This window comes from Podarcis muralis, chromosome 11 (genome assembly GCF_964188315.1).
Source record: "Podarcis muralis chromosome 11, rPodMur119.hap1.1, whole genome shotgun sequence".
Taxonomy (NCBI): domain Eukaryota; kingdom Metazoa; phylum Chordata; class Lepidosauria; order Squamata; family Lacertidae; genus Podarcis; species Podarcis muralis.
Genome location: NC_135665.1, coordinates 36109449 through 36132459, shown reverse-complemented (window position 1 = coordinate 36132459; position 23011 = coordinate 36109449). Strand labels below are relative to the sequence as shown.

Below are 23011 nucleotides of genomic sequence, written 5' to 3'. Positions count from 1 at the left end.
GTGGGAAAACCAAACAGGTAATGCACATTCCTGTCCCTTCTTTGGTGCATATAGCAATGTGCAAGTGAGACTTGCAGAATGGGGTACACAGTGATCATGTCTTCTTAGTCTGACCCACAGGTGAAGAGATCCGAGATGAGACACCTTTCTATAAGTTATTCTCAAGAGCCCCTCACACACGGGACTACAACCGGAACAAATGCTGAACTTGAATTCAACATCTCCCTATTATGTCTGCTCGTCAGCACAAGAATTTCTGCTTACTAGGACAAATACTATTCCCTGCCCCTTGTGTACTGTTCTGAGGTTCTCCCAGAGCTGTTTTGGGGGGAGCCCGGGTGCCCAGGGGTAGGAGATGGGGGGGTGACCCATTGTTCTAGCAGGACTCGTTGTACCGGTTCCTGCTACCTCAACTGTTTACTTGAATTGGACCTATTGCAGCGACTTTTACATGCCTGTTGGAGCCTGAGAATTCCCAGTATCCCACACCAAGAACACCCGGGAGCTTCCAACTGGGGAATCCCCTTCTTGACTCATCAGGAAAATACAGGCATTTAGTCACCTTCTCTGCTGTAGAACAACAGCAGGTGATGAAATGCACACATGGTAACATTAAGGTTCATTAAAAAAAATCAATATAAACAACTATCGCACTAAAATGAAAAACAAACAAACAAACACAGCAGTCCAGGAATAACTCAGACATCAAAACATAACTGGCTAATTAAAAGCTTAAGCAAGCTTAAACACACAAACCAAATCAGCCAGTAGAAAAAGCTTTCAACCAGAGCCACAATTTCACCTGTCAGCAACAAGCTATCACCAAGGGAGCCAGGCAGCCCACTCTGGGGAATGCATTCCCCAAAAAAGGCTCAGCTCTCTACACCCTCACTGACCTCACCCAAAGCAGGCTGCCCAGAGCAGAATCCAAGTGCCTCTCCCTTGAGTGACTGGCTCTCTTATCAGCCAACTTCTCAGTTCAAAGAGCTTCCCATGAGGCGGCTCCGACCCCCAGGCATGCTGGCTGAAGGCAAGACCCAGGATATCAATCCAGAGTGATCCAGGTCAGTTTCCAGACTGATGCATGAACAAATCACCCAGGCTCTGGAATGTTCAGCCCAAGGTGGCAGAATTTGTAAAAACAATTCTAACTATATGGCACCATGATATAAAAACAGTGTGGGTGGGGGCAGTCACCCTGGCTGTGGCATCTTGCTAAATAATTCCAGTCGTGCCATTCTGAGGTGGGGCAGAAGTTACATATGGAGTGCACCACTCATATCAAGAGACACAGAACACACGTACTTCTCTTTTAAGAAATTTCTCTGCATGGATTGGAGCAGCTCTGACCACAAGAGCAGCTCTGATGGCTAAGTATTGGCGAGGAGCCTTCTTCAGCTCAAAAGCTGCATTTCCTGTTGTCTAACTTGGGGGAGGAGGGCTGCATGCCAAAAGTGGGGTGTGGCTACCCCACCCCCTGCTCACACATGCTTTTTTAAAAGAGTGCTTTTAAAATGTGTTAGAAGTTTGGGGTTTGTTACTTTACAACAAACCCCAAACTTCTAACAACAATTAGCATGGAAAGGAAACCTTATTTCACGCCTACCTGCAAGCAGGGATTTTCTGGGATCACAGTTGGGGAATGAAGGGTTAACTCTCCTCCCAAGCTCTGCCTGGAGGGCGGGGGCGGGGAGAGAAAGCCCCTCTCCTACACCACAATTAGGCTTCTGTTGTTTGGAAGTCTTTCAAGCCTAATTGCAGCACAGGGGGTCCTGGCTGGGGAAGGAAAGGTTTACAATGGCCACCCCAGGGGACAATTGTATATAAATGAAGGCTTTTTTTCAAGCCTGATAGCTGGAGGGCAGGGGTGCAGCAAGAAGGGGATGCTTATGATGCAGATGAGGAGGATCCTGGGGCTACATCTGGCTGATACACAGGCTGATATTTTCCACCCCTGAGTTACAGGGTTTTATCAAATTCATACTGGCTTCAAAGCTGCATGGGGCTGCAGTGATTTGCAGTTTAACCAATGGGGCAAAATATTCCCGGCCAGTATCTGGATACCACACTAGAAAGCACCATGGTTCTAATCCCAGGATTTTGTGAAACAGTGTGCACAGACATTTGTTCTGTGAATATACAGTCTAAACCTCCACTGCCTTGGGAGAAGAAAAGGCAAAGGAGTAAACCTTACAGAAATTCGGAGTGGAGTCCCTAAGGTGGCGCCTTGTACACCTCCTTCCAGTGCCCCTTGCAGCCGAGCTGGTGCCAAATGCATAGGGAAGCACATGCCTGATGTTATTATGCTTTTATATTTGTTGGAATCTGCCCAGAGTGGCTATGGCAACCCAGTCAGATGGGTGAAGTACAAATAATAAAATTTGTTGTTGTTGTTGCTCCTTTGGACCACATCAGCGCGGTCGAGGGGGGGGGGGTCTTGTCATCTGGGCAGCCCAAGACCTCCATACACACTACCCAGGCTTGCACCTCAGGAAGGTCACTTCCATGCTACTAACACAGCAGTTTGCCTTCACCCCTTGAGGTGCAATCCATTGTCTCTCGAGACAGAGGGATACCAACAACAACCCCATCCAAGAGGCTGGGTGTAACTACTTTCACAAAGGAACTACTTTCTTCTCAAATTCCATCTGATATTCAGTATTAGATATGGAGTGCTATGTGTCTTCACCTCACGATCTCTTTTGGGCAGAGGAAGGAGGGAGGAAAAGAGCAGTTTGACTGGTTTTTCAAACTTTACATGGATATTTGTTAAGAGTGTTTAAGGGGAAAGGTATTTCCCCCCCCCCAAAAAAAAATGGCATTCTTCCACAGTTTGCTCTATGTAGAACTAATATGACAAAAAGCTTTTGGCTCCAAGTTCTCCAGAGGTTTAAAACTTCATACAGAGTTGCTGAAAGCCTACATCTCTTCACAGCCATAGCATAGCTTTGTCAGCTATGTTTTCCAGAGCACAGAAAACTTAAGAGGGAAAAGGAGGGGGAGAAGTACGACATTCCAGATGAAATAATTTCATCTTTACAAAACACTAACAGTGCTGGAGGACAGCTCATACTCATTTTAATTTATACTGAATTTCTTATTCTTTCTCTCTACCTTGGACACACCGTGTTAAAGGTGATTAATGCTGTTGGTTTTTTTAAAGGCATATACAATAACAAAGCCAAAACAGTGGCAATGCATAATGCAGGACACCAGAGGAAAGAAAAACAAAAACCAAGCTGGAAAAGGTGGTCTGCCTACATTGGAATTCAACAGAGTACGGACTAAGTGGATTATGCTGAGCAAGGAATTCCCCATTCTGGCCATCATTACCAAGTAGACTAAGTGTGCTGGACAAAATCTGCTCCTTATCTCTCCCCTTGTGGGGCAAAGGAGAGAGATGGGTAGAGTCACTCACTGGTCAATCACCTGATATCACAATGATGCCAGATGATGATTGTTGGGACCTCCTATGCAGGGCTTGCGAAGAGCCTTCTGCAGTCTGAATGTAAGACAGTCTGAATGTAAGGCGGGTGGCTCCATCATGGAGCTACAGCTCTTTCTTTACTAATGTTTCTAGGAAAGCACTATTTTCACTTATGTACCCAGTCATTGTATTCTTTTCAAACTTAATCTACTTTCCACACACCACAAACGAAAGATAGCTGTCCAATTAACACAACAACCTTTTTTCAAGGAATAGCTCCAGTAACCATTTAACCCTGAGAACTGGAATGGCACAAATTTCATCCTATTGACTTAAGGTCAAAGGAACTCACTTATTTAGTTTAGCTGGTTTGTTGACCCAGCATGTAAAGAATCAGTACTACATGAGAACCAAACGATTTTCCCTATGGCGGAGACTAGAAAATTTTCAACTGCCTAAATTCACCTAAAGTGATTGCACATATTAGCATGTTAGCTGGAAGCAGGATTCTTGTGGGAACTACGGCATAAAAGAAAAGAGAACGTGCAAATCATGGTAAACAAGACTATTTCCCTAAGTTATAAGAGCATCCTCTTGTTTGGCATAACTGAAATCCATGCATGACCTCTAGTTTTAAAGAGTGATGAAGAACAGGCAGATACCAGAGTATGGTGGTTCGCATTATATTTAAAAGGGCACACCTAAAATATGAAGTCTGAATGCAAACACATGTATCATCCATGATTGGCTGCAACTCCCAGTTGAGAATATGCTTGGTTGTAAACCCAAGTTTGTCTATTTACTGTGTAAAGTAAGCCTGAGGACATATATAATGGTTGTGGTAAGACACCGAGGCACTGAATAATCAACTCCGGAAGTCCTGCTGATCCCATCAATTCAATAAATATACAAGACAAACTATGGTTTAGCAATGCAGGAATGAAGCCTGTATTTACATATATGCTCACACCTCTCCCTGACACTTCCTGAGTTATGGCAAATATAGTTTGCTGTTAAATATGCAAAAGCAAGTCATGATTGGCTGCAATCCTGAAAGCAACTTATTAAGTGGAACATGGAAAAAAGGGGAGGGTGCATGCAAGCCTGAGGCTTGCTCATGCAACGCAAAACCATGGTTTGCCATTACAGAAACTGGCCCAGTATTGGTGGAGTCACTGCACATGGTACATCCTGCACAGAGGAATGTTATGCAAGTCCCGGGAAGCTTGGTACCCTCATTCCCCTGCACGTCTAGTTTATAATTACTGCCAAAACTAGGTGAATATCAGCATATGCCAAAGTAAAAGGTAGGTTATCGGTTTTCTGACATGTGGATGTATCCAAACACTCATCCATGTATCTCAGAAACCTAATCATGTATTTCATTTTAGGTTGATATATTGTACAATGGTTAGGGACACGGGTGGCGTTGTGGTCTAAACCACTGAGCCTCTTGGGCTTGCCGATCAGAAGGTTGGCGGTTCGAATCCCCACCACAGAGTGAGCTCCCGTTGCTCGGTCCCAGCTCCTGCCAACCTAGCAGTTTGAAATCATGCCAAACAGTGCAAGTAGATAAATAGGTACCGCTCCAGCGGGAAGGTAAATGGTGTTTCCATGCACTGCTCTGGTTTCGGTGTTCCATTGTGCCAGAAGTGGCTTAGTCATGCTGGCCACATGACCTGGAAAACTGTCTGCGGACAAACGCCAGCTCCCTCGGCCTGTAAAGAAAGATGAGCGCCGCAACCCCAGAGTCATCTGCAACTGGACTTAACTGTCAGGGGTCCTTTACCTTTACCGTGGTACCTCGGATCCCGAACGCCCTGGAACTCAGACGTTTTGCCTCCTAAACGCCGCAAACCCGGAAGTGATTGTTCCGGTTTGTGAATGTTATTTCAGAACCCGAACATCTGACAGGGCTTCTATGGCTTCTGATTGGCTGCAGGAGCTTCCTGCAGCCAATGAGAAGCTGCGATTTGGTTTTCGAACGTTTTGGAAGTCGAACAGACCCCTGGAACGGATTCTGTTTGACTTCCAAGGTACGACTACATTACAAAGTGTGAAGAGGAAGACTTTTTTAAAAAAAAAAAATCCCCCCCCCCCGCCACAAAATGAGAGAATGCTACAACTAATTACCATTTGAAGTATGGTGATATAAAAGTGTTTTCATGTGCACTCTAAAAGCTGTGACAGCCCACCTAACCTGGCTTTACAACTTGGATATACCAAGTGCTAGATAAGCCATTGAATATACTACTCGACAACAGTAACTATGACAGGTTTTCATAGTTTTTGGAGATGGCTAACCTGTTGTCTCAGATGTTGCTGAACTCCCCTCATTCCTTTTCACTTGTAATTATGACTGCGGCTAATATGAGTTTTACTTGAGCAATATCTAGAGCAGTGTTTCCCAACCTTGGGCCTCCAGCTGTTTTTGGACTACAACTCCCATCATCCCTAGCTAGCAAGACCAGTGGTCAGGGATGATGGGAATTGTAGTTCAAAAACAGCTGGAGGCCCAAGGTTGGGAAACACTGATCTAGAGGACCATAAGTCAGCCACATCTGGTTAAGCATGAATGAGCAGTGTTGCTAATACGTTACTCTCTTAAGTCATGGTTGACCTTGACCATTTCCAGGACATCTAAAAGGCAATATACATCCAATCCCACTACTTTCTGCTTGATCTATTAATAACTCTGGTCAGCCACAGTCCTAGGCTGTAACAAGTTGCAGAGCTTGGAACATGCAGTATAAAAGGCTCCATGAGTATTTAGTACTTTATCTGGATAATTCTAAATTGCACACTGTGGATTTTCTGGGTGCACCTGAACAAAGTGCCATTCTAAAAAAATTTCAGTTACATATAAGTGAACCTCAGAACTCCCCCGGCATTAAAACAGAAGAGATTTCCTCTAAAGTGTTAATGTAGTTCTTCACAAAAAGCCACCTCAAATATCAGAAGTTAGCCATAATTTTCTACTTGGGATATCTGATCTCTGGTAAAGACAAAAAGCTACAGGTACTGTATAGTTATTCACTGGGATTTGTTATTTGGCTCAGGGTTTTTTTTTTCACCCGCGCTTCCCCTGGCAGAGTGAAACATGAGTAAACAAGTTCATTAGCTAGTAAAGAACACGCCCCGAAACTGTCTCACCGAAACATTTGCTTCATATCATGTAAGGCACTATATGAAGCAGTCAGTCCCTTTACACTGGCCTGATGGATAAAGGACAAACGAACTCCGTGTCATGTGCAAGTCATAAAATATCAAAGTGCACAGTGAATACTGTACTCATAAAAGAGCAAGCATTAAACTGAGTCATTTTCCTAGTTAATTAAGCACCTCCAGCATAAGGAGGTGGGTTGCTTTTTATATTACAGTGCAGGTATTTTAAATGCTCAGCCTTGCATTTATAACATTTGCATCGTTATCTCAAATGTTGTACTACCACCTCTCAAATTACCTGAAGTTACATTGAAAATTCTTAGTATTTATATTCCAAAAGAGCATTTAGACTTTGTAAACAGCACAAGCAAAACACAATCCAAGGGCCAATTCTGGACTGTATATGACCTGGGATATTTTTTCTCTGCCCAGAACACACCACACCTGTAGTGAACAACTCATTTAGTTGTTCATTCTGAGTGCAAACTGCAATTTTACATGCTACAAACCTATCCAGCACAAGCATTGTGCAACAAAGAGATAAAAATGGGTTGTCTTCCCTAGACTCCTATCAAGAATGAACCCTGCTGCCTCAAGAAATAATGCTTAGGAGGTGGGTTTAAAAAAAACACAACTTCATATAATCACTAAACTTAATGATTCTTCAGAATTGTAGTCACTAATGCACGTATATAATCTTTAATGCAGGCTCACAATTATTGAAGACAAAAATTTCAAAATAAAATATTAAAACATAACTTACCCATTCTTCTACATTGGGAGCCTCTTCATAACTTTTTACGTGGTCCCACAGGATATTCACTTTGCCATAGTAATTCATTTTACTTCGGGTTCTTGCTGCAAAGAATATTATTATGGCAAAAGCTACAACAAGGAGGAAGGCCAATACAATGGCAATAGCCTAGGAAAGGAACAGATCAATAGGAGTTTTAAAATGCAACAAATCAGAACAAAGATAAGTCTTAAATTTGACTATCTATTCCTTTCAAAACTACAAGTAACAATGAGACAGAAACACATTGGTCTTAAGCAACTTAATCTTTTAGCCATGGTTACTTAACTGCACTTAACAGAATAGTTAAAATGGTGGCCCACCTCATAAGATTGTTGCAAAAACTGATTATGACAGGACTTGGTACGCAAAGTGCATCGTAAATTACTCAGGATCTCAATGCAGGTAGAAATTCCTTACACTTATTTAGGCAAGCCATTCCTCAAACTTGATATACTCTATATCCAGAAACTCAGACTTTCATAGGATTAAGAAAGGAATAATGAAAGGTAAAGGATAATTTAGAGATACCTGCCTTTCTAACAGTCTTTTAAAAAAAAGAAATGCTTAGCTCAATTAGGTGAACCTAGTGCTTAAAAATAAGGTGTCCTAGGGCAATCTCATTAACTGAGAAGTATGAATCCACACCTGCCTGTGCTTTACTGGCAAAATCCACAGTATATGAATACATGTGATCTTTTTAAAAAGTCTTTTTTGTGCTCAGGAACAGGTTCCCAATTATCAACAGCAATGCAAGAAACCAGTTGCAGATGGCATGGTGGAGCAGAGGCACTCACCCTGTTTCTCAGGAGAACAGTGGGAGGGGCAAGGTGGCAGCACCAGTGGAGCTACAGAAGTGCTCCTGCTGGTGTGTTTGCACCGTGCTAACATTGCTGCTGTTGTGCCCCTCACAATTCTTCCTCCTGGTAAGCAGCAGCGACTTGTCGGCTACTGCAAGAAGCAATTCTCAAATATTTGGGGGGAGGTCATCTGACATAAGCTCATACTTTGATTGGTTGGCTCCTGTTCTGCCAGTCCTGAACTAGCTCCCCATGATAGGGGCCCATCTTTATTTCAGCCTTCAGCCTACTTTTGTGTATCGTAGGGCAGAAAAGAAACAAAGAGCCATTTCCTTCACATTCACTTCTGCAAAATTTTCTTAATTGGAAGGCAAGGCTGAGCAGAACTTTCTTGTGAGAAAAAATGTTTTAAGATCAGGCTGTTGCCAGGGGGGAGTGGGAGAGGGATTTGAGCAAAACCTTTCATGCTTAGCCTTTAACTTCCTTGGGCAGAAGCAAATAATTGCATTCTTGCAATCAAAAAAATATGACTGCAGCTCTTTAGCATCCCCATACTTTCACTTAAAATTATTTTTATTAATCCCCTTGAGATTTTTGCAAAAATCCTAGGTGATGACCGATTGATTTTTTTAAACAAACAAACAAATGGAGAATTGAAATTTCTCCAAGACCATTCAATATGTCTGCAGAGTTGAGTTACTGTCCATGAACATAATTGCCCAGGACAGCTAGCACAGGTTATTCAATTAAGGATCAACATAGACAAACCCATAAAAGGAACAGCTAAAGGGATTAGCAGGGTTTGTAGGCTCCAGCTGCTTCCTAACAAGTGTTTCAATAATTCAAGTAGAGCTTAAACCAGGATACATAGATCTGAACTCAAGATTTAGAGGTGCAATGCGACTCCAGTAAATAAAACCAGTCAAGCCATGTTGAAACCCTGAATCTACATAGGATAACCCCTACTCACTAGGTCTAGGCCTCCAATTAATCATCTGAATCCTCTCTAGAGCAGTATAGACAGTATTAAAAAAAGAGAGAATAATCACATTCTTGCAAAAGCTGCCCAAGGTTAACTAAATAGCCACCAGTATAAGCTAATCAATAATAGCTCAATTACAAAACTAGTTTTAGCATTATTCAGCACACATTTGATTCAGGACTGAAATACAACTAGTATTTTGCATTTTGAATTTCTTAATTATCGCATCTACATACCTCCTGAGGTTCCACCACACAGTAGTGATACAAGTACTGATTCACAAAGACTCCAGTGTTTGTAGGAGAGTAAAAGGAGCTGCACATGGCATAAATCTGATTGTAGTACATCGATCCAGAAGCTTGTGCAGTTGGGTTCACTGCTAGTGTATATACAATGGCCGCAATAAATATCAAAAAGAGGAAGATGGAGCTTCCTATTATCAGGAGGAGGTAATACATCCTTGACCTGGCTATGCTAGTCTTGGTAACGCCCGTTACAAAAACCACTAATCCAGCAATAAAGCAAAAAGCTGCCATTGCAATGATGAAGCCTTTTGCTCCTCGTGGATCAATATAATTTCCTCCATAGCCATAGCCATAAGAACTTCCAAAGCCACCAAAGGAACTACCATAGCCGTAGCCAGATCCCATACCATAGCCATAGCCAGTTCCCATACCAGTTCCCAGGCCAGTTCCCAGGCCAGTTCCATACATATCCATGTCCCAAGCCAACGTGGATGCAACACATGCAAAGATGCCAATGGACATCACTATTATGAGAACCGACATGATCTTGATTATTCCTGGAGGGGAGGACCATTTGTAGAAGTGTTGAACTTCCTCTTCCGGATAGTAGGAATATGCAGGCTGAGAGTACATTGGCTGAGAATGGAATTCACCACCATACGCATTATTGCTTGGTACATAGTGTGAAGGTTTGCTGCAAAAATCCAAAAAAACACACGCCTTGTTATGAACCGCTATTAAAATATGAAATATTAATTTCCCTATATACCTCTGAAAACCATTTAATTACTGTCTTTTATAACAGCATACAGCATTATTATTATTAATTATTATTATTATTATTATTATTATTTTATTTATACCTCGCCCATCTGGCTGGGTTACCCAGCCACTCTGGGTAGCTTCCAACACACACAAAAGTAATAATAAAACATCCAACATAAATAGTAACAACCAGATCTTATATACAAAGTCACAAAAAGTTGTTTAAAATAAACTTATACCAAATAAAGTAGTATGCAATAATGCATTAGAATCCAATAGTAAACACTAAAATTAAACATCAGCAAGTAATAATTAAACTGTTTACACTTGTCAATTACAATAAAGAATTACATCTGCCATGTTTGAAATACACATTATATGGTATGCATGTATTCTGTACAGCGTTTCACAAACTTTGACTGGCCTTAGTAGTCAATCCAAAATTTGTTGTCCGAATCCTACCCTTGGAAGACAGGGTCTTTGTCTGACACTACACTCAATACAGTGGTACCTCGCAAGATGAATGCCTCGCAAGACAAAAAACTCGCTAGACGAAAGGGTTTTTTGTTTTTTGAGCTGCTTCGCAAGACGATTTTCCCTATGGGCTTGCTTCGCAAGACGGAAACGTCTTGCAAGTTTGTTTCCTTTTTCTTAACACCGTTAATACAGTTGCGACTTGACTTCGAGGAGCAACTCATAGAACGCGGTGTGGTAGCCTTTTTTGAGGTTTTTTAAGACTTTGGTGATTTTTGAAGCTTTTCCAAAACTTTCCCGACACCGTGCTTCGCAAGACGAAAAAAATCGCAAGACGACAAAACTCGCGGAACGAATTAATTTCGTCTTGCGAGGCACCACTGTATATGGCAAGCAAGAGACTGCACAAGGGTTGGCATCCATCTCCCATTCCAGCTGCATGTTCAAAGGACTCTGCAGAGGGTGAGTCTGACCCACTTTCTAAAACCTTACATAACTTAGTTGTGCTCAGCCGTAAGTTGCTGCTGCCTGACTAGCCAAAACTGACTGGGATGGGGTGGAGTAGGGGCTGTATGTGTGTACACATGCACCTTGCAGTAAACAGTGGTGATGGCTCCTTGCATACTGGGCCCTTTCTAAATGCTGGAAAAGGAGCAGGATGAAATGAACATCTCTGATGGGGCACAACACCATTCAGATCACCCCCAACCCTGCTTCTGAGCTTATGGGGAGTGGGCCCCTGCTGCACCTTCCTCTCCCCTCCACCCACACAGCTCTGTAGTTTCATTTCAGTAACCTCTCCTACCTCTTGGAATCAAGCTTCCTTCTCCCTCTCCAGCACACCTCTTGGTGCTTGAGCCTCTGCTGCTGTCTGTTCCACAGAACAGGTGTTCACCATCTCCCTATAAGTGGCATGGGCTGGAGGGCAACAGGAGTTCCCATGCTGGGCACTCCATAGTGCTGCAAAGTGGGGCTGATTAGTGCTGAGCAGAAAGAGTTGGGAGCACACAGCTGGACAGCTGCTTGCAGAAGGGTAGAGTCCTCCACATGTCATGGATGGATTTTCTGCCTGTTGGTTTTACATTTGAGCACATGTAACTGAATACAAAGTACGACAAGTGGCATTTTTCTGCCCATAATAAGACTACAAGTGGGTTGTGGGGCAGAGGAAAGAGATTTCCCCTCCCACATTTATGAACACAGGTATGGGTGCAATAAACTCTTTCAGGTAAGACAGATTAATTGTATATTGTATGTGTGAGTGAGTTAAAAACCCCAAAATGTATTTTATTTCATACAAGTTATATACTACTTGAATGCAAAATGCCTCAAAGTGGTTGGGGAATGAGAAAGTACTGTCCCTTTTTAAATGCAGGAACAGGTGCTTACCCTTTCCTACTTTATTTTAAAAATGAAAGCAACCTCTAAAATGCCACAAAACAATTTTATAATTGACATGGCGTGAGTTTTGTATCTTGTGACAACGTTCACCTGCATTAGCTTTAAAAATACTGAAAAGCCATTTATACTGAATTTTCTAACATCTATTCTTTAACACTATTGCAGAGAGAGAAACAACCACAAAAAGCACCTTCTAACAAAAATATGGCAAAAGACCTTTCATTAATGAGGATTACAATCTTTCAGAATTTTATAAAAACCTGTTATAAAAAAATCTGTCCCACAGATCATCCCATTGTCATCTCTGTAGCAAGTGAAAATCCATTACCGTATCTGCTCAAATGTAACGTGCACCTTTTTTGAACAAATTACGTCGCAAAAATTAGGGTGCACATTAGATTCAATGGTGCATTAGATTCACATAACGGGTAGGGTGGTATTTGGGAGGGAAGCTGGATGCTTTCTAAAAGAAGCAGACATCTTCAGCCATAATACCAATGTGAAGTTCATTCTGTATTTAAGTTTATGAGAGGCAAAGCCCACAGGTTGGAATGACCTGTAGGAACAAGCATGCCCATAGGAATGCCATCACGGGCTTAATGACGTCATTGCACTGGCTTGAGAAAAGCATCACATTACCAAACTGTAGTAGCTGAAGACTGGTCAGACACATTTCCCAACTAGTCCCTTCCAATAACATAGAACCAGGATTTGATGAATCTTCCCAGTCACTCATGTGGGCAAGAAAACAAAGGCCTCTGTGGACCACCCTTTCCTGACCAAGTGCAGTCCAGGTGTTTGGGAAACCCATCAGCCCCAGTAAACACTCAAGGTTCCCCAGATTGTGGGAGGCTGACACATGCTATCACAATCAGCACAGAAAAACCATCCTTCCCCCATGAACTTCCTCTATGTCAGTAAGTAAATGGTACTTTTGCCAGCCATTTCCAATGAAACATTCCAGTCAGTAGGAAAGTACAGTCAAACCTTCAGCTCACAAGGCTGGAAAGCAGACAATTCTTTGCACATTATTAAATATTCAGTTATTCAGTAAATACCGTATTTTTCGCACTATAGGACGCACTTTTTCCCCTCCAAAAATGAAGGGGAAATGTGTGTGCGTCCTATGGTGCGAATGCAGGCTTTTGCTGAAGCCTGGAGAGCGAGAGGGGTCCGTGCGCACCGACCCCTCTCGCTCTCCAGGCTTCAGGAAGCTATCCCAAGTCTTGCAAGCCCGGCGGGATGTCCCGCGGGCTCGCAAGGCTTGCGGGCAGCAGCCTGCACCCAAAAGCTGGGGACAGCGGGGAGGCGCAGAGCCGCCACCCCGCTATTCCCCGACCTGATCTGGAGGCTGGCGGGGGGAGAAGCAAGCCTGCTTCTCCCCCCCCAGCCCCACAAGCTCGGGGGATAGGGGGATGGCGAAGCGCCGCCATCCCGCTATTCCCCGACCTGATCTGGAGGCTGGGGGTGGGAGGAGCAAGCCTGCTTCTCCCCCCCCCCCAGCCCCACAACCTCCAGATCAGGTCGGGAAATAGCGGGATGGCGGCGCTCCGCCATCCCGCTATTCCCCGACCTGATCTGGAGGCTGGGGGTGAGAGAAGCAAGCCTGCTTCTCCCCCCCACCATCCCCACAACCTCCAGATCAGGTCGGGGAATAGCGGGATGGCGGCGCTCCGCCATCCCGCTATTCCCCGACCTGATCTGGAGGCTGGGGGTGGGAGGAGCAAGCCTGCTTCTCCCCCCCCCCCCAGCCCCACAACTTCCAGATCAGGTCGGGGAATAGCGGGATGGCGGCGCTCCGCCATCCCGCTATTCCCCGACCTGATCTGGAGGCTGGGGGTGGGAGAAGCAAGCCTGCTTCTCCCCCCCCCCAGCCCCACAACCTCCAGATCAGGTCGTGGAATAGCGGGATGGCGGCGCTCCGCCATCCCGCTATTCCCCGACCTGATCTGGAGGCTGGGGGTGGGAGAAGCAAGCCTGCTTCTCCCCCCCACCAGCCCCACAACCTCCAGGCTTCAGGAGAGCCCCACCGCCAGCCCCACAAGCTCGGGGGACAGCGGGAGAGGCGCAGCGCGCCCTTCCCGCTGTCCCCCGACTTGGCTAGAAGGCTGGGGGGGGAGAAGCCTGCTCCTCCCCGTTGCCAGCCCCGCAAACTCGGGGGACAGCGGGAGAGGCGCAGCGCGCCTTTCCCGCTGTCCCCCGACTTGTCTAGAAGGCTGGCGGGGGGAGAAGCCTGCTCCTCCCCGTCGCCAGCCCCGCAAACTCGGGAGACAGCGGCAGGGGCGCAGCGCGCCCTTCCCGCTGTCCCCCGACTTGGTTAGAAGGCTGGCCCAGCCCCGCAAACTCGGGGGACAGCGGGAGAGGCGCAGCGCGCCATCCCGCTGTCTCCCGACATGGTTTGGAGGCTGGCGGAAGGCTTCCTCCTCCCCCAGCCCCGCAAGCTCCCAGAGCGATGCCAAAGCTGCGCGCAGCTTCGGCATGGCTCTGGGTCCCGTTCTGGGGGAGGGGGAAGCTCGGGCTTCCCCGCCCCAGCCCCGCGCCTGGCGGGGGGGGGGGAATAAATTTTTTTGCCTTTATTTCCCCCCCAAATCTAGGTGCGTCCTATGGACCGGTGCGTCCAATAGTCCGAAAAATACGGTATCTCCTGCCAGAAAACATACATGTTTTTAAACACAAAAAGTGCAGGTGTTGAAACCTTCACCAGTCACAATATGCAGAAACAGCAAAGATCAACAGTACTGTTATCACGTTAAGCAACGACTCCTTGACCTTAAGCACCTAACATGGAGACAAGTCTTACCAGATTTAAACACAGAATTTATTTCCACCTCATGGTCACAATTCCTAAGTACTGTGGGCTAACAGATCTGCACAGATTATATTTGCATCCCAGCAGCCTTCTACCAAACTTAAGCCATGTTTTAAGAAGAGGGATGATTGGATAAGCCAATCTGAAGCGGATGGGCTAGATGCATTCTGTAGCTAGAGTGTACTGTTGTTGTTCTTTAAAAAAAGCCACTCAGTTGCATGACATAATGGTTAGAATGTTGAACTATGACCTGGGAGACCAGGGTTCAAATCCCCTTTCAGTCATGCAGCTCACTGGGTGACCTTGGGCCAGTTACCATCTCTTAGCCTAACCTACCTCACAGCGTTGTTGTGAAGAGGAAATGGAAAGGAAGAGAACCATGAGTTTCAGCAAGACCTTAGTTTGCTATCCACAAACCTGCTTGCTAAGGAAACTTATTTTCCCCATCAAGCAGCTAACCTCTCCCACCATTGTACTGTCACAACCATTTTGAAATCTCTCCATATATACAGTGGATTTAACAATGCTCTCTCTATTCTAAGGCTGTACAATTTATAGCAGGGGCAGGATAGTCTACCCCCCTTATGCCCTTGATTCTCAATAGTAAGTGTACGTCCACACACATAGAGTACCTATGTTGAGCTTTAAAATGGTGTCTGCTTTATGGTTTACAACCATTATATAATTTAATTTTCAAAATATGTATTGTTTTAGTAACAAAGTAGCTAGCATAAACTGCATCTACTGTTTATACAATTAATGTTGGGAGCTGCCAGAATTCTTATCTTTAACAGTGTACACTAGTTATCAACAATAATTTGAACTAGCACGGAGAAAAGAAAAACAGATATTTACAATTCATCGGGTCGATAAGGCGGCGGACTTTCAAATGGCCTCGATGACATAGTGGAAGCTCTGGACTGTTTAGCTGCAAGAATTTAAATCTATAAGAAGAAATGGGGGGAAAAGAAACTCAGCTTAGAATATTAAGTCAACCATAACCAAACCATCAATAGTTATACACACAAATATGGAGTGGCAAGTTTCTAAATTACAATAACGGGACAACTCTTTTCAGCAAAGTAGATGTAGACAGCAGAGACGGAATGATTTATGTTCTATAAGGGGTCGCCACATTTTTTGGCCCGCAAGCACATTTACAAATTGGTGAAACCATCACAGGCACACAAACACACCCCATAACAAACCATGCTCTGCAACCAATTATATCAGCTACAATGCTTCCTTAAAGCCTAATTTCAGCAGCATGAGGGGACTATGTGGACACACACGCACATGCAAGTACCATCCCTGTTTACCATGTATGATACTGGAGCAACTATTTATGTTCCATCTACCGTAAATTTACAGGAAATCCCAAGTGTGTTTACAAGGAAGTATGTTTTACTTGGTAAATGGTCTTGCACCTATATAAGTATGCACAGGACTGCAGCTTATGGATACAATATAAACTGAGGCACCCACCCTCCAATTCTCATAATTAGCTTCCTCATTCCTTTTAATACAATTAAATTGATTCCATCTATTGAAAATAGATTTGGTCAATACTCTTCAATCCAATTCAAACTTTTATAGATACATCCTTTTATCTTGCTCCCAGACAGCAGCTCCCTTGTTTATTTTAGGTGAGATGGCAGATCTACACACACACTCAATGGCAGTGTTTTCATGTAATGTTAAGCTATGGTGCATGGTTGGTTTAAACCATACTGTTCATGAGTTGCAGGCTTGTCCATACAGATTATTATGCACTTCCATTTCACAACTCACTCTGGCCAGCTGGGACAACAAACCACAAGCTCTGGCTTACCCTGAAGTTTGAACCAGAGATTCTTGTTTGCTTCTCTCTAAATTCACCATGATGTTATCATGGTTTGTTTGGGAAAAACAACAGTCATGTCATGCTAGCCCAAGGCTTGTGGTTTGTAAGTTGTTGCTCCTGTCTGGACAAAGAGGGGAATGTAAAGAAAGCACTCAAGTTGTGGGCACTTCCAAGCTGTTTGCATATTATGGTTAAAAAGCAAACCACACACTTTATATGTTTTATGTGATGGATCAGGGGCATTTGTGTTCTCTATATAATGCCACACCAGTATTTCTTTTTAACATTCCACATTGCTATATTATAAATGTAGGACCGAGCTCTCTTCAGTTTTTAAACATGAACATTTGCAAACATGATCTATGCTCAGATCATCCCTACATTTCATGATTTATGCTACAATCCAAAACACACTTCCCAGGGAGCAGGCTCCATTGAACTAAATGGGATTAACTTCTGAACAAACCTATTCCAGGACACTGGAAAGTCCAACAAACAAAATCACATTTGGCTTAACAAACATACATACAAAGCAAGCGAAGCAGATCCACCTGCTGTGTGTTCTGGCTATCGATCTATGCAACTTGAAAAATGTGATATATACACATATTACTATAATATTCCACCTAATTGCAGTCCCACATTCTGAAGCAATTGCACTCTTAATTTAGGAATGTACTGGAAAACAACATGCATGAATGAGAAAACCCCCTTTTAAAAATATACTGTATTCATTTTGTTAACTAAAACTGTGTGCCATATCTTTGCACAAAATTGGAAAAACTTCAACCAGCTCTCAACACTGATAATGATTACAATTTCAACCCATTCTACCAGCCTGCACTTACACATGCTATTATTTAATTCTGTAACAAGTCTGTGTGAAACCAGTTTCCAAGCTTCTGACTGATCAGAGTCCACCCTTGGCCAAGACGTCAAACTTATCCAACCTCCCAGTGCATTGTTCAGAACGTGCAATGCTTGATGACGCACTTGCAGGAGTCCTCTAACTTACCAGAGTGTCCTAGTTCTCTGCTTGGCATACAGAACCAGTAGCCTTTAACATGAACCCATCTACTGTATAGTGAAAACCAATTAAAGCATGTTCTTCAACATAACAAACTCGCAGCACAACCCTACAGACATTTGCAAAGAAACAAGACCCATTGGATTCATAGGGATTTACACTTAAATAAAAGTGTGCATAGAATTACAGCCTTAGGAAATGAGAGAATAGAAAAGGCAAACAATTGAAGAAAATCATTTATGCCCTCAGGCCACCTATTTAAAAAGATGCCCTCACAGTCGAGATAAAACTGAATTGGAGCAGAGAACAATGAAATAGCAGGGAGGGAAGAGTGGATTTTAATGTGCTTTAGCCAGTGTAAAATTCCATATTAATTCCTACAGATTAACAGTAATCCTAACCATGTCTACTCAGAAATCCTATTGAAATCAACAGGTAAATTACTCCCAGGTAAGTGAGATTAGGCTTTGAATTTAGAAAACAGTATAAAAGTTTGCCACCTAGGGCTCTAAAGACCTGCCAGACTCACTGCCTTGTTTACAACCACACTTTCAAGAAACAAGGCTCAGAGTGAAAGAAAGCTAATTCCTAAATGATAGACAAAAGAGCAAACAAGAATTCGTGAGGATCAGGAGGGCTTAAGCACCTGGTCGATGAGCAGTGTTCATTTAAAACTGGACGTGTCTTTGAGCAAATCATATTAGACCAACAACATTCATGCCACTTAACCAAAATCAAGTTCAGGGTCGATAAATTAATATATCTCGATAACGACCGCAGACTTTGCATGAGAACGACGAAGAGGCAAGAAATTAAATCTCAGTTATATGGAGGAAAATTAAATCTCAGCCGCCTGGAGGAAAGAATCGCAAATGAGTGTCCTGTAAAGTTTTAAGTTTCGGATAAGCGTCCTGTAAAGTTTTAAGGGGGAAGTGGAGCGGGGGGGGGACTAGAGAAGCATGGCTGTCTCCCCCTTTCTTCCCCCCCCCTCCCACCACAAAATAAAGCTCCCTCACAACAGCCAACTCCGGGTAACCTGAAAGAGCTGGCTCCATCCAGAGCGATTGGGGTTAACCTCACAATCTCAGCCCACGCAGCCACACATCTTAAGCCCTGGCTTGGGACTCGCAAGCATAAACGAGATATCCCACCTAAGCCTGAGCAAAGTCATTCAGAGTATCGTCTCCCCCCCGCCCCCGGCACCCCCCTCTTGAAAAAGTCTACACCTCTCACGTTTTGGACTCACCCAAACAGCTCCCCGCCAAAGAAAAGCTCACCTTGGCTCGCCGCTGAAGTGCAACCTGCTGCGCTCTCCCCTCAAGAACTCGCATCTCTTCCTCCAACTCCGCCTCCTCCTCCCCGTAGCCAAGAGAGAGCGGGTGAGCGCCACACCCGAGCAGAGCATGCGCACTGCCGGCACACCTGGGGGCTTGAAAGGGAGGGGCGGGGTGAGGAGTTCCCCGCTCCCTCGAAACCAGCCAGGCTCGCTCGGGAATGAGAGGCTCGGAATGCGCGCACGGCGCAATCCCATTGGCCCAGCGCCTTCCCTCTCCTAGCCCGGGGGCGGGGCCCGGAATGGGGCCCCGGAATGGCCAAGGGAGTAGTAGAGCGGGAATGCCGCGCGCGGGGATGTGACCTCTTCACCTGATACTCACCTGCCGGCGGCAAACAGGTTGTTCCTGCAAGCGCTTGGAGGGGAGAGAGCGCATTTAAAGGGACAAGGCTCCGTCGGGAGGAAGAGGAGCTCCGCTCTCGGCGTCTCGTTCGGGATGCCGGGACGAGACTGGCACACAAAAAGTGCCTCGACGCGCTTACCCAGGTGGGGTGAACTTCGCCGAGGCTGCCGCGTCATCCTGGCGTCCTTGAAACCAGGTGTTCTTGCGAGGAATCGCTCACATACCTGAGAGGGGGTGGGGGGGACGGAGGGAGGGAGAGAGGCTGCTTTTTCCCTCACTCAGGTGTTGGGTAATTGTCCTGACTCTCTTAAGTTCGGAGTTGTTACATGATGGTCAAATAGAAACATGTCCACGAAACACCAAACAAAACATGTCCACAAAAAAGACCATTTAAACAACTGGCATTTTAAAAAACTAAGACGTTTAGAACAATAGGAGCCAACTCCTAGGGGCCTTCACCCACCCATAAAATATTTGAGGGGGTCTGCCTGTCCCTCCCCCCAGTTAATGAGCATTGTCATTCAAATAGTGTGCATATGCACATCTTGTGATTGATTATGCGACACAGGGCTTACTTGCCTCCCCCCCCCCCAATATTTTATTCAAGTTATTCACGTTTATTCAACACAGTTTCCACTGTCCCTCATTCCAAGGAAACCAAACCCTAGTGGCTGGGGAAGTAAATAATAAATAATAATTTATTATTTACATCCCGCCCATCCGGCTGGGTTTCCCCAGCCACTGGGGTTTGGAATGAGGGACAGTGGCGACTGTGTTGTCTTTATGATATATGTTTGTTTACACATAATATACAACCTGAATCCACGATGGAGGGGTTCAAAGCATTAACACCCCAAGAAAGTCTTGCTTCTCCCATACAGCCTTGGATCCCAGCAGAGACCAGGCATGTCTTCTCTCTCTTCCTCTCTCTCTCTCCCTTTCCAGTTTGCACCTTTTCTTCCAGCTTGTAGCTCACATAACTCAACTCTCCACTTTGGGCTTTTGTCTTTCTAACTAATAGACAACTGAAGGAGGCACAGAGCCACTTCCTTTGTTCCCTTAAGGACCCATACTTAGCAGGCTCTACCAGGCTGCCTGGCTATTCCAAGAATTAGAGGAGGGGCCCAAGCAATAGAAGGGTCCCCACCTACAGCCTACTGCCCGCCCACCCCCACCCCAAACTCATAACATGTTGTTTTTCAGAACTTACAGAATCGACAGTGGGTGTGATTAAATGAGCGGGAGTGTAGAAAGAGGAAGTTGTTATGTATAATTGTTACCCAGTGATTCCATGAGATAAGTTATCAGTTAAAGTGTTCCTGTCTCAGCGATAGATGTAATATGTTTTGGGACTAGAGAACCACAGAGTTTTCTGGAGATGTTTATTTCCATGATGTGCCAAAGGTGATGGTGAGCCAGCCACTTATGTATATGTTGCTGAACACCTTGTTTTGTTGACAGAAGTGTTATTTTTCTCATTGAAAAGCACTCATATACCAGTTGGTGGGAAGGCCTTGGCATACAACCACAAAACCAACATGCTAAAATGTTTAGAAAGTCTTCAGAATGAGAGAAATGTGCACAATTAGAAGATTCAGTACAAATCTGCAGGGGGTATAGACTCTAGAGAGGAACATGGGAAGCTCCATTGTGCACTCATACAGACCAAAGAGCCATCCAGCTCAATCCTGTTTACATAACCTTTCCCCATCCTGGAGCCTCCTGAAGTTTTGGACTCCAATTCCCTTCAGACACAGAGAGTGAAATACTTTTTGTTTTCTTTTTTCTTTTTGCCAAGCAGCCAAAACAAAGCAGCCAGGACACACAACAAGGGTAGCCACAGACACATACTGATAGCAACAACTTTTAATGTTTCACTGAATGGCCATGAAGTTGGGAATCAGGAAATGGGAGTTTGAGCTTCATCAGGGAGAATTTTACATGCCCATAAAAAAGTCCTGCTCTATGATGTAAAATCTTCAGAAAAGCAATTTTTCTGGGTTTTCGTGAGGAGGGTGGTTTTATTTATCTATTTATTTAAATATATGCAATATTGTGTGTTGTTGTAGCCAACATTGCTATTCTGATCACTTGCACACTGGAACTCTCCTCTCCTGTGCAGCCCTCTGCACATGCTCAAAATCTGCCCCAGAGAGTTGGGCGATCCTCCATAGCAGATTTTGGAGACCTGTGAGGAGAGGAAAGGGAAGTTCCACTGCATGAGTGGAACACGACTCACACAGATTTGGATACAACCTTTACCCCCATGAAATCTAAACTTATTTTAGTTTTAACAGCATAAACAGTATTTTTTATGGTGTAATTAGCATGTATAATCATGTTTTGCATATTTATAAACATTACAGAACAATCTGATGCAAGCGTACTTCGAAATAAAATGCATTCTGTTTAGCAGAGTTTATTCCCAGTTCAGTAAACAGACAGGGAGAGGAGAAAAGGTCAGCCTCAAGGGAGTGTCTCCAAACTAGATCAAAGGTCTCCAGAAGAAGGCAAAGCTTTTTTTTTAATTAAAAAAACATTTTTGTTAATTTTTATTGGGTTACAAAAGTACGTACGGCATCTATGCTTTCAGCTCATAGAGTTATTTCTACAGATAATTCATATTCTGTGTGAGACACTGGTGTTAGACAGTATAAAGTTGGAGGAGAAGAAAGGGGTGGGGAGAGAGCGCGGGGTGGGGGGAGAACTTTCATTCATCTACATAGTGTATGTGTAAGGTTTTTGTGTCAGTGTCACATGGGTAGGTTCTATTTCTATTCATTTATTAGTTTTTGTTGGCGGTGAGAGACATTGGGGGTGGGGGGCAGGGCATGATTAGTTGCCTATACAGTAGTTGACTGCAGTGAGTTTTGTTTGAGTGTGTGAGGGGGTTGTTGGGTCAACTTAGCCATATTGATTCATATACTGTTGGTGGGTTCCTGTTGTTGTCTTGTTGAGCTGTGAAAGGGGAGCCATACTGGGGTGAAGTCGTCCTCTTTTGTTTGTCCCCGTGCTAAGAAGACAGCAAAACTGAGGTTCACATTTAAATGTAGAAATGTATCTTGGATCGGTGTGTTATGCATATACAATATACATAGAAATTTGAATTCTGCATTGTCTCACACAAAAATCTTTAAACTACGCAGTTTGAGTTGGTTGAGTCAGCATTTCTCATATATATATTCCAGTGGTCCCCCCAGTTTCCAATTTTCATGGGCCTTCACATCTCTAGTCAGGGGCTAAGGAGAGGGAGCTCCCAGGACTCAAACCTACACTGCAAATGTCACTGAGCAGGCAAGTTTCAGCAAGCCATTGTCATATCTATGGTCTGAAGGTGACTTTGTTTGAAACCAACCCGAATTGCGGGTTCCACTATTCTCGTGGACATCCCATGAAGCTGAATGTTGGAAGATTCAGGAGAGATAAAAGAAAGAACTTCTACACACAAGCATAGTTAAACTGTGGAACTCACTTCCACAGGGGGCAATGACGGCCATCAAACTTTGAGCTCTTCAAAAGAGGATTAGACAAATTCATGGATGAGAGTGACATCAGTGGCTACTAACCATAACCGCTGTGCTCTGCCTCACTGCTGGAAATGGTA

At 44.2% G+C, this 23011-nt stretch overlaps 1 protein-coding gene across 4 annotated transcripts in view; it reads right to left on the bottom strand.

Moving 5' to 3' along the window:
- The window catches only part of OCLN (occludin), a 32125-nt gene extending 11815 nt beyond the window's left edge, over positions 1-20310 (bottom strand). The window contains exons 1-4 of one of the 4 annotated variants that reach the window (XM_077936275.1): positions 20287-20310; positions 15717-15805; positions 9404-10106; positions 7356-7514 (exon numbers count right to left, since the gene is read on the bottom strand). In XM_077936275.1, coding sequence (XP_077792401.1) covers positions 7356-7514; positions 9404-10106; positions 15717-15766 — 912 coding nt within the window. In that variant the 5' untranslated portion in view covers positions 15767-15805; positions 20287-20310. Of the gene's footprint in view, positions 1-7355; positions 7515-9403; positions 10107-15716; positions 15806-18977; positions 19138-19386; positions 19525-20286 lie in introns of those variants that run through there. The other 3 variants (XM_028748443.2, XM_028748441.2, XM_028748442.2) reach the window with 3 other exon arrangements.
- Positions 20311-23011: the final 2701 nt, after the last annotated feature.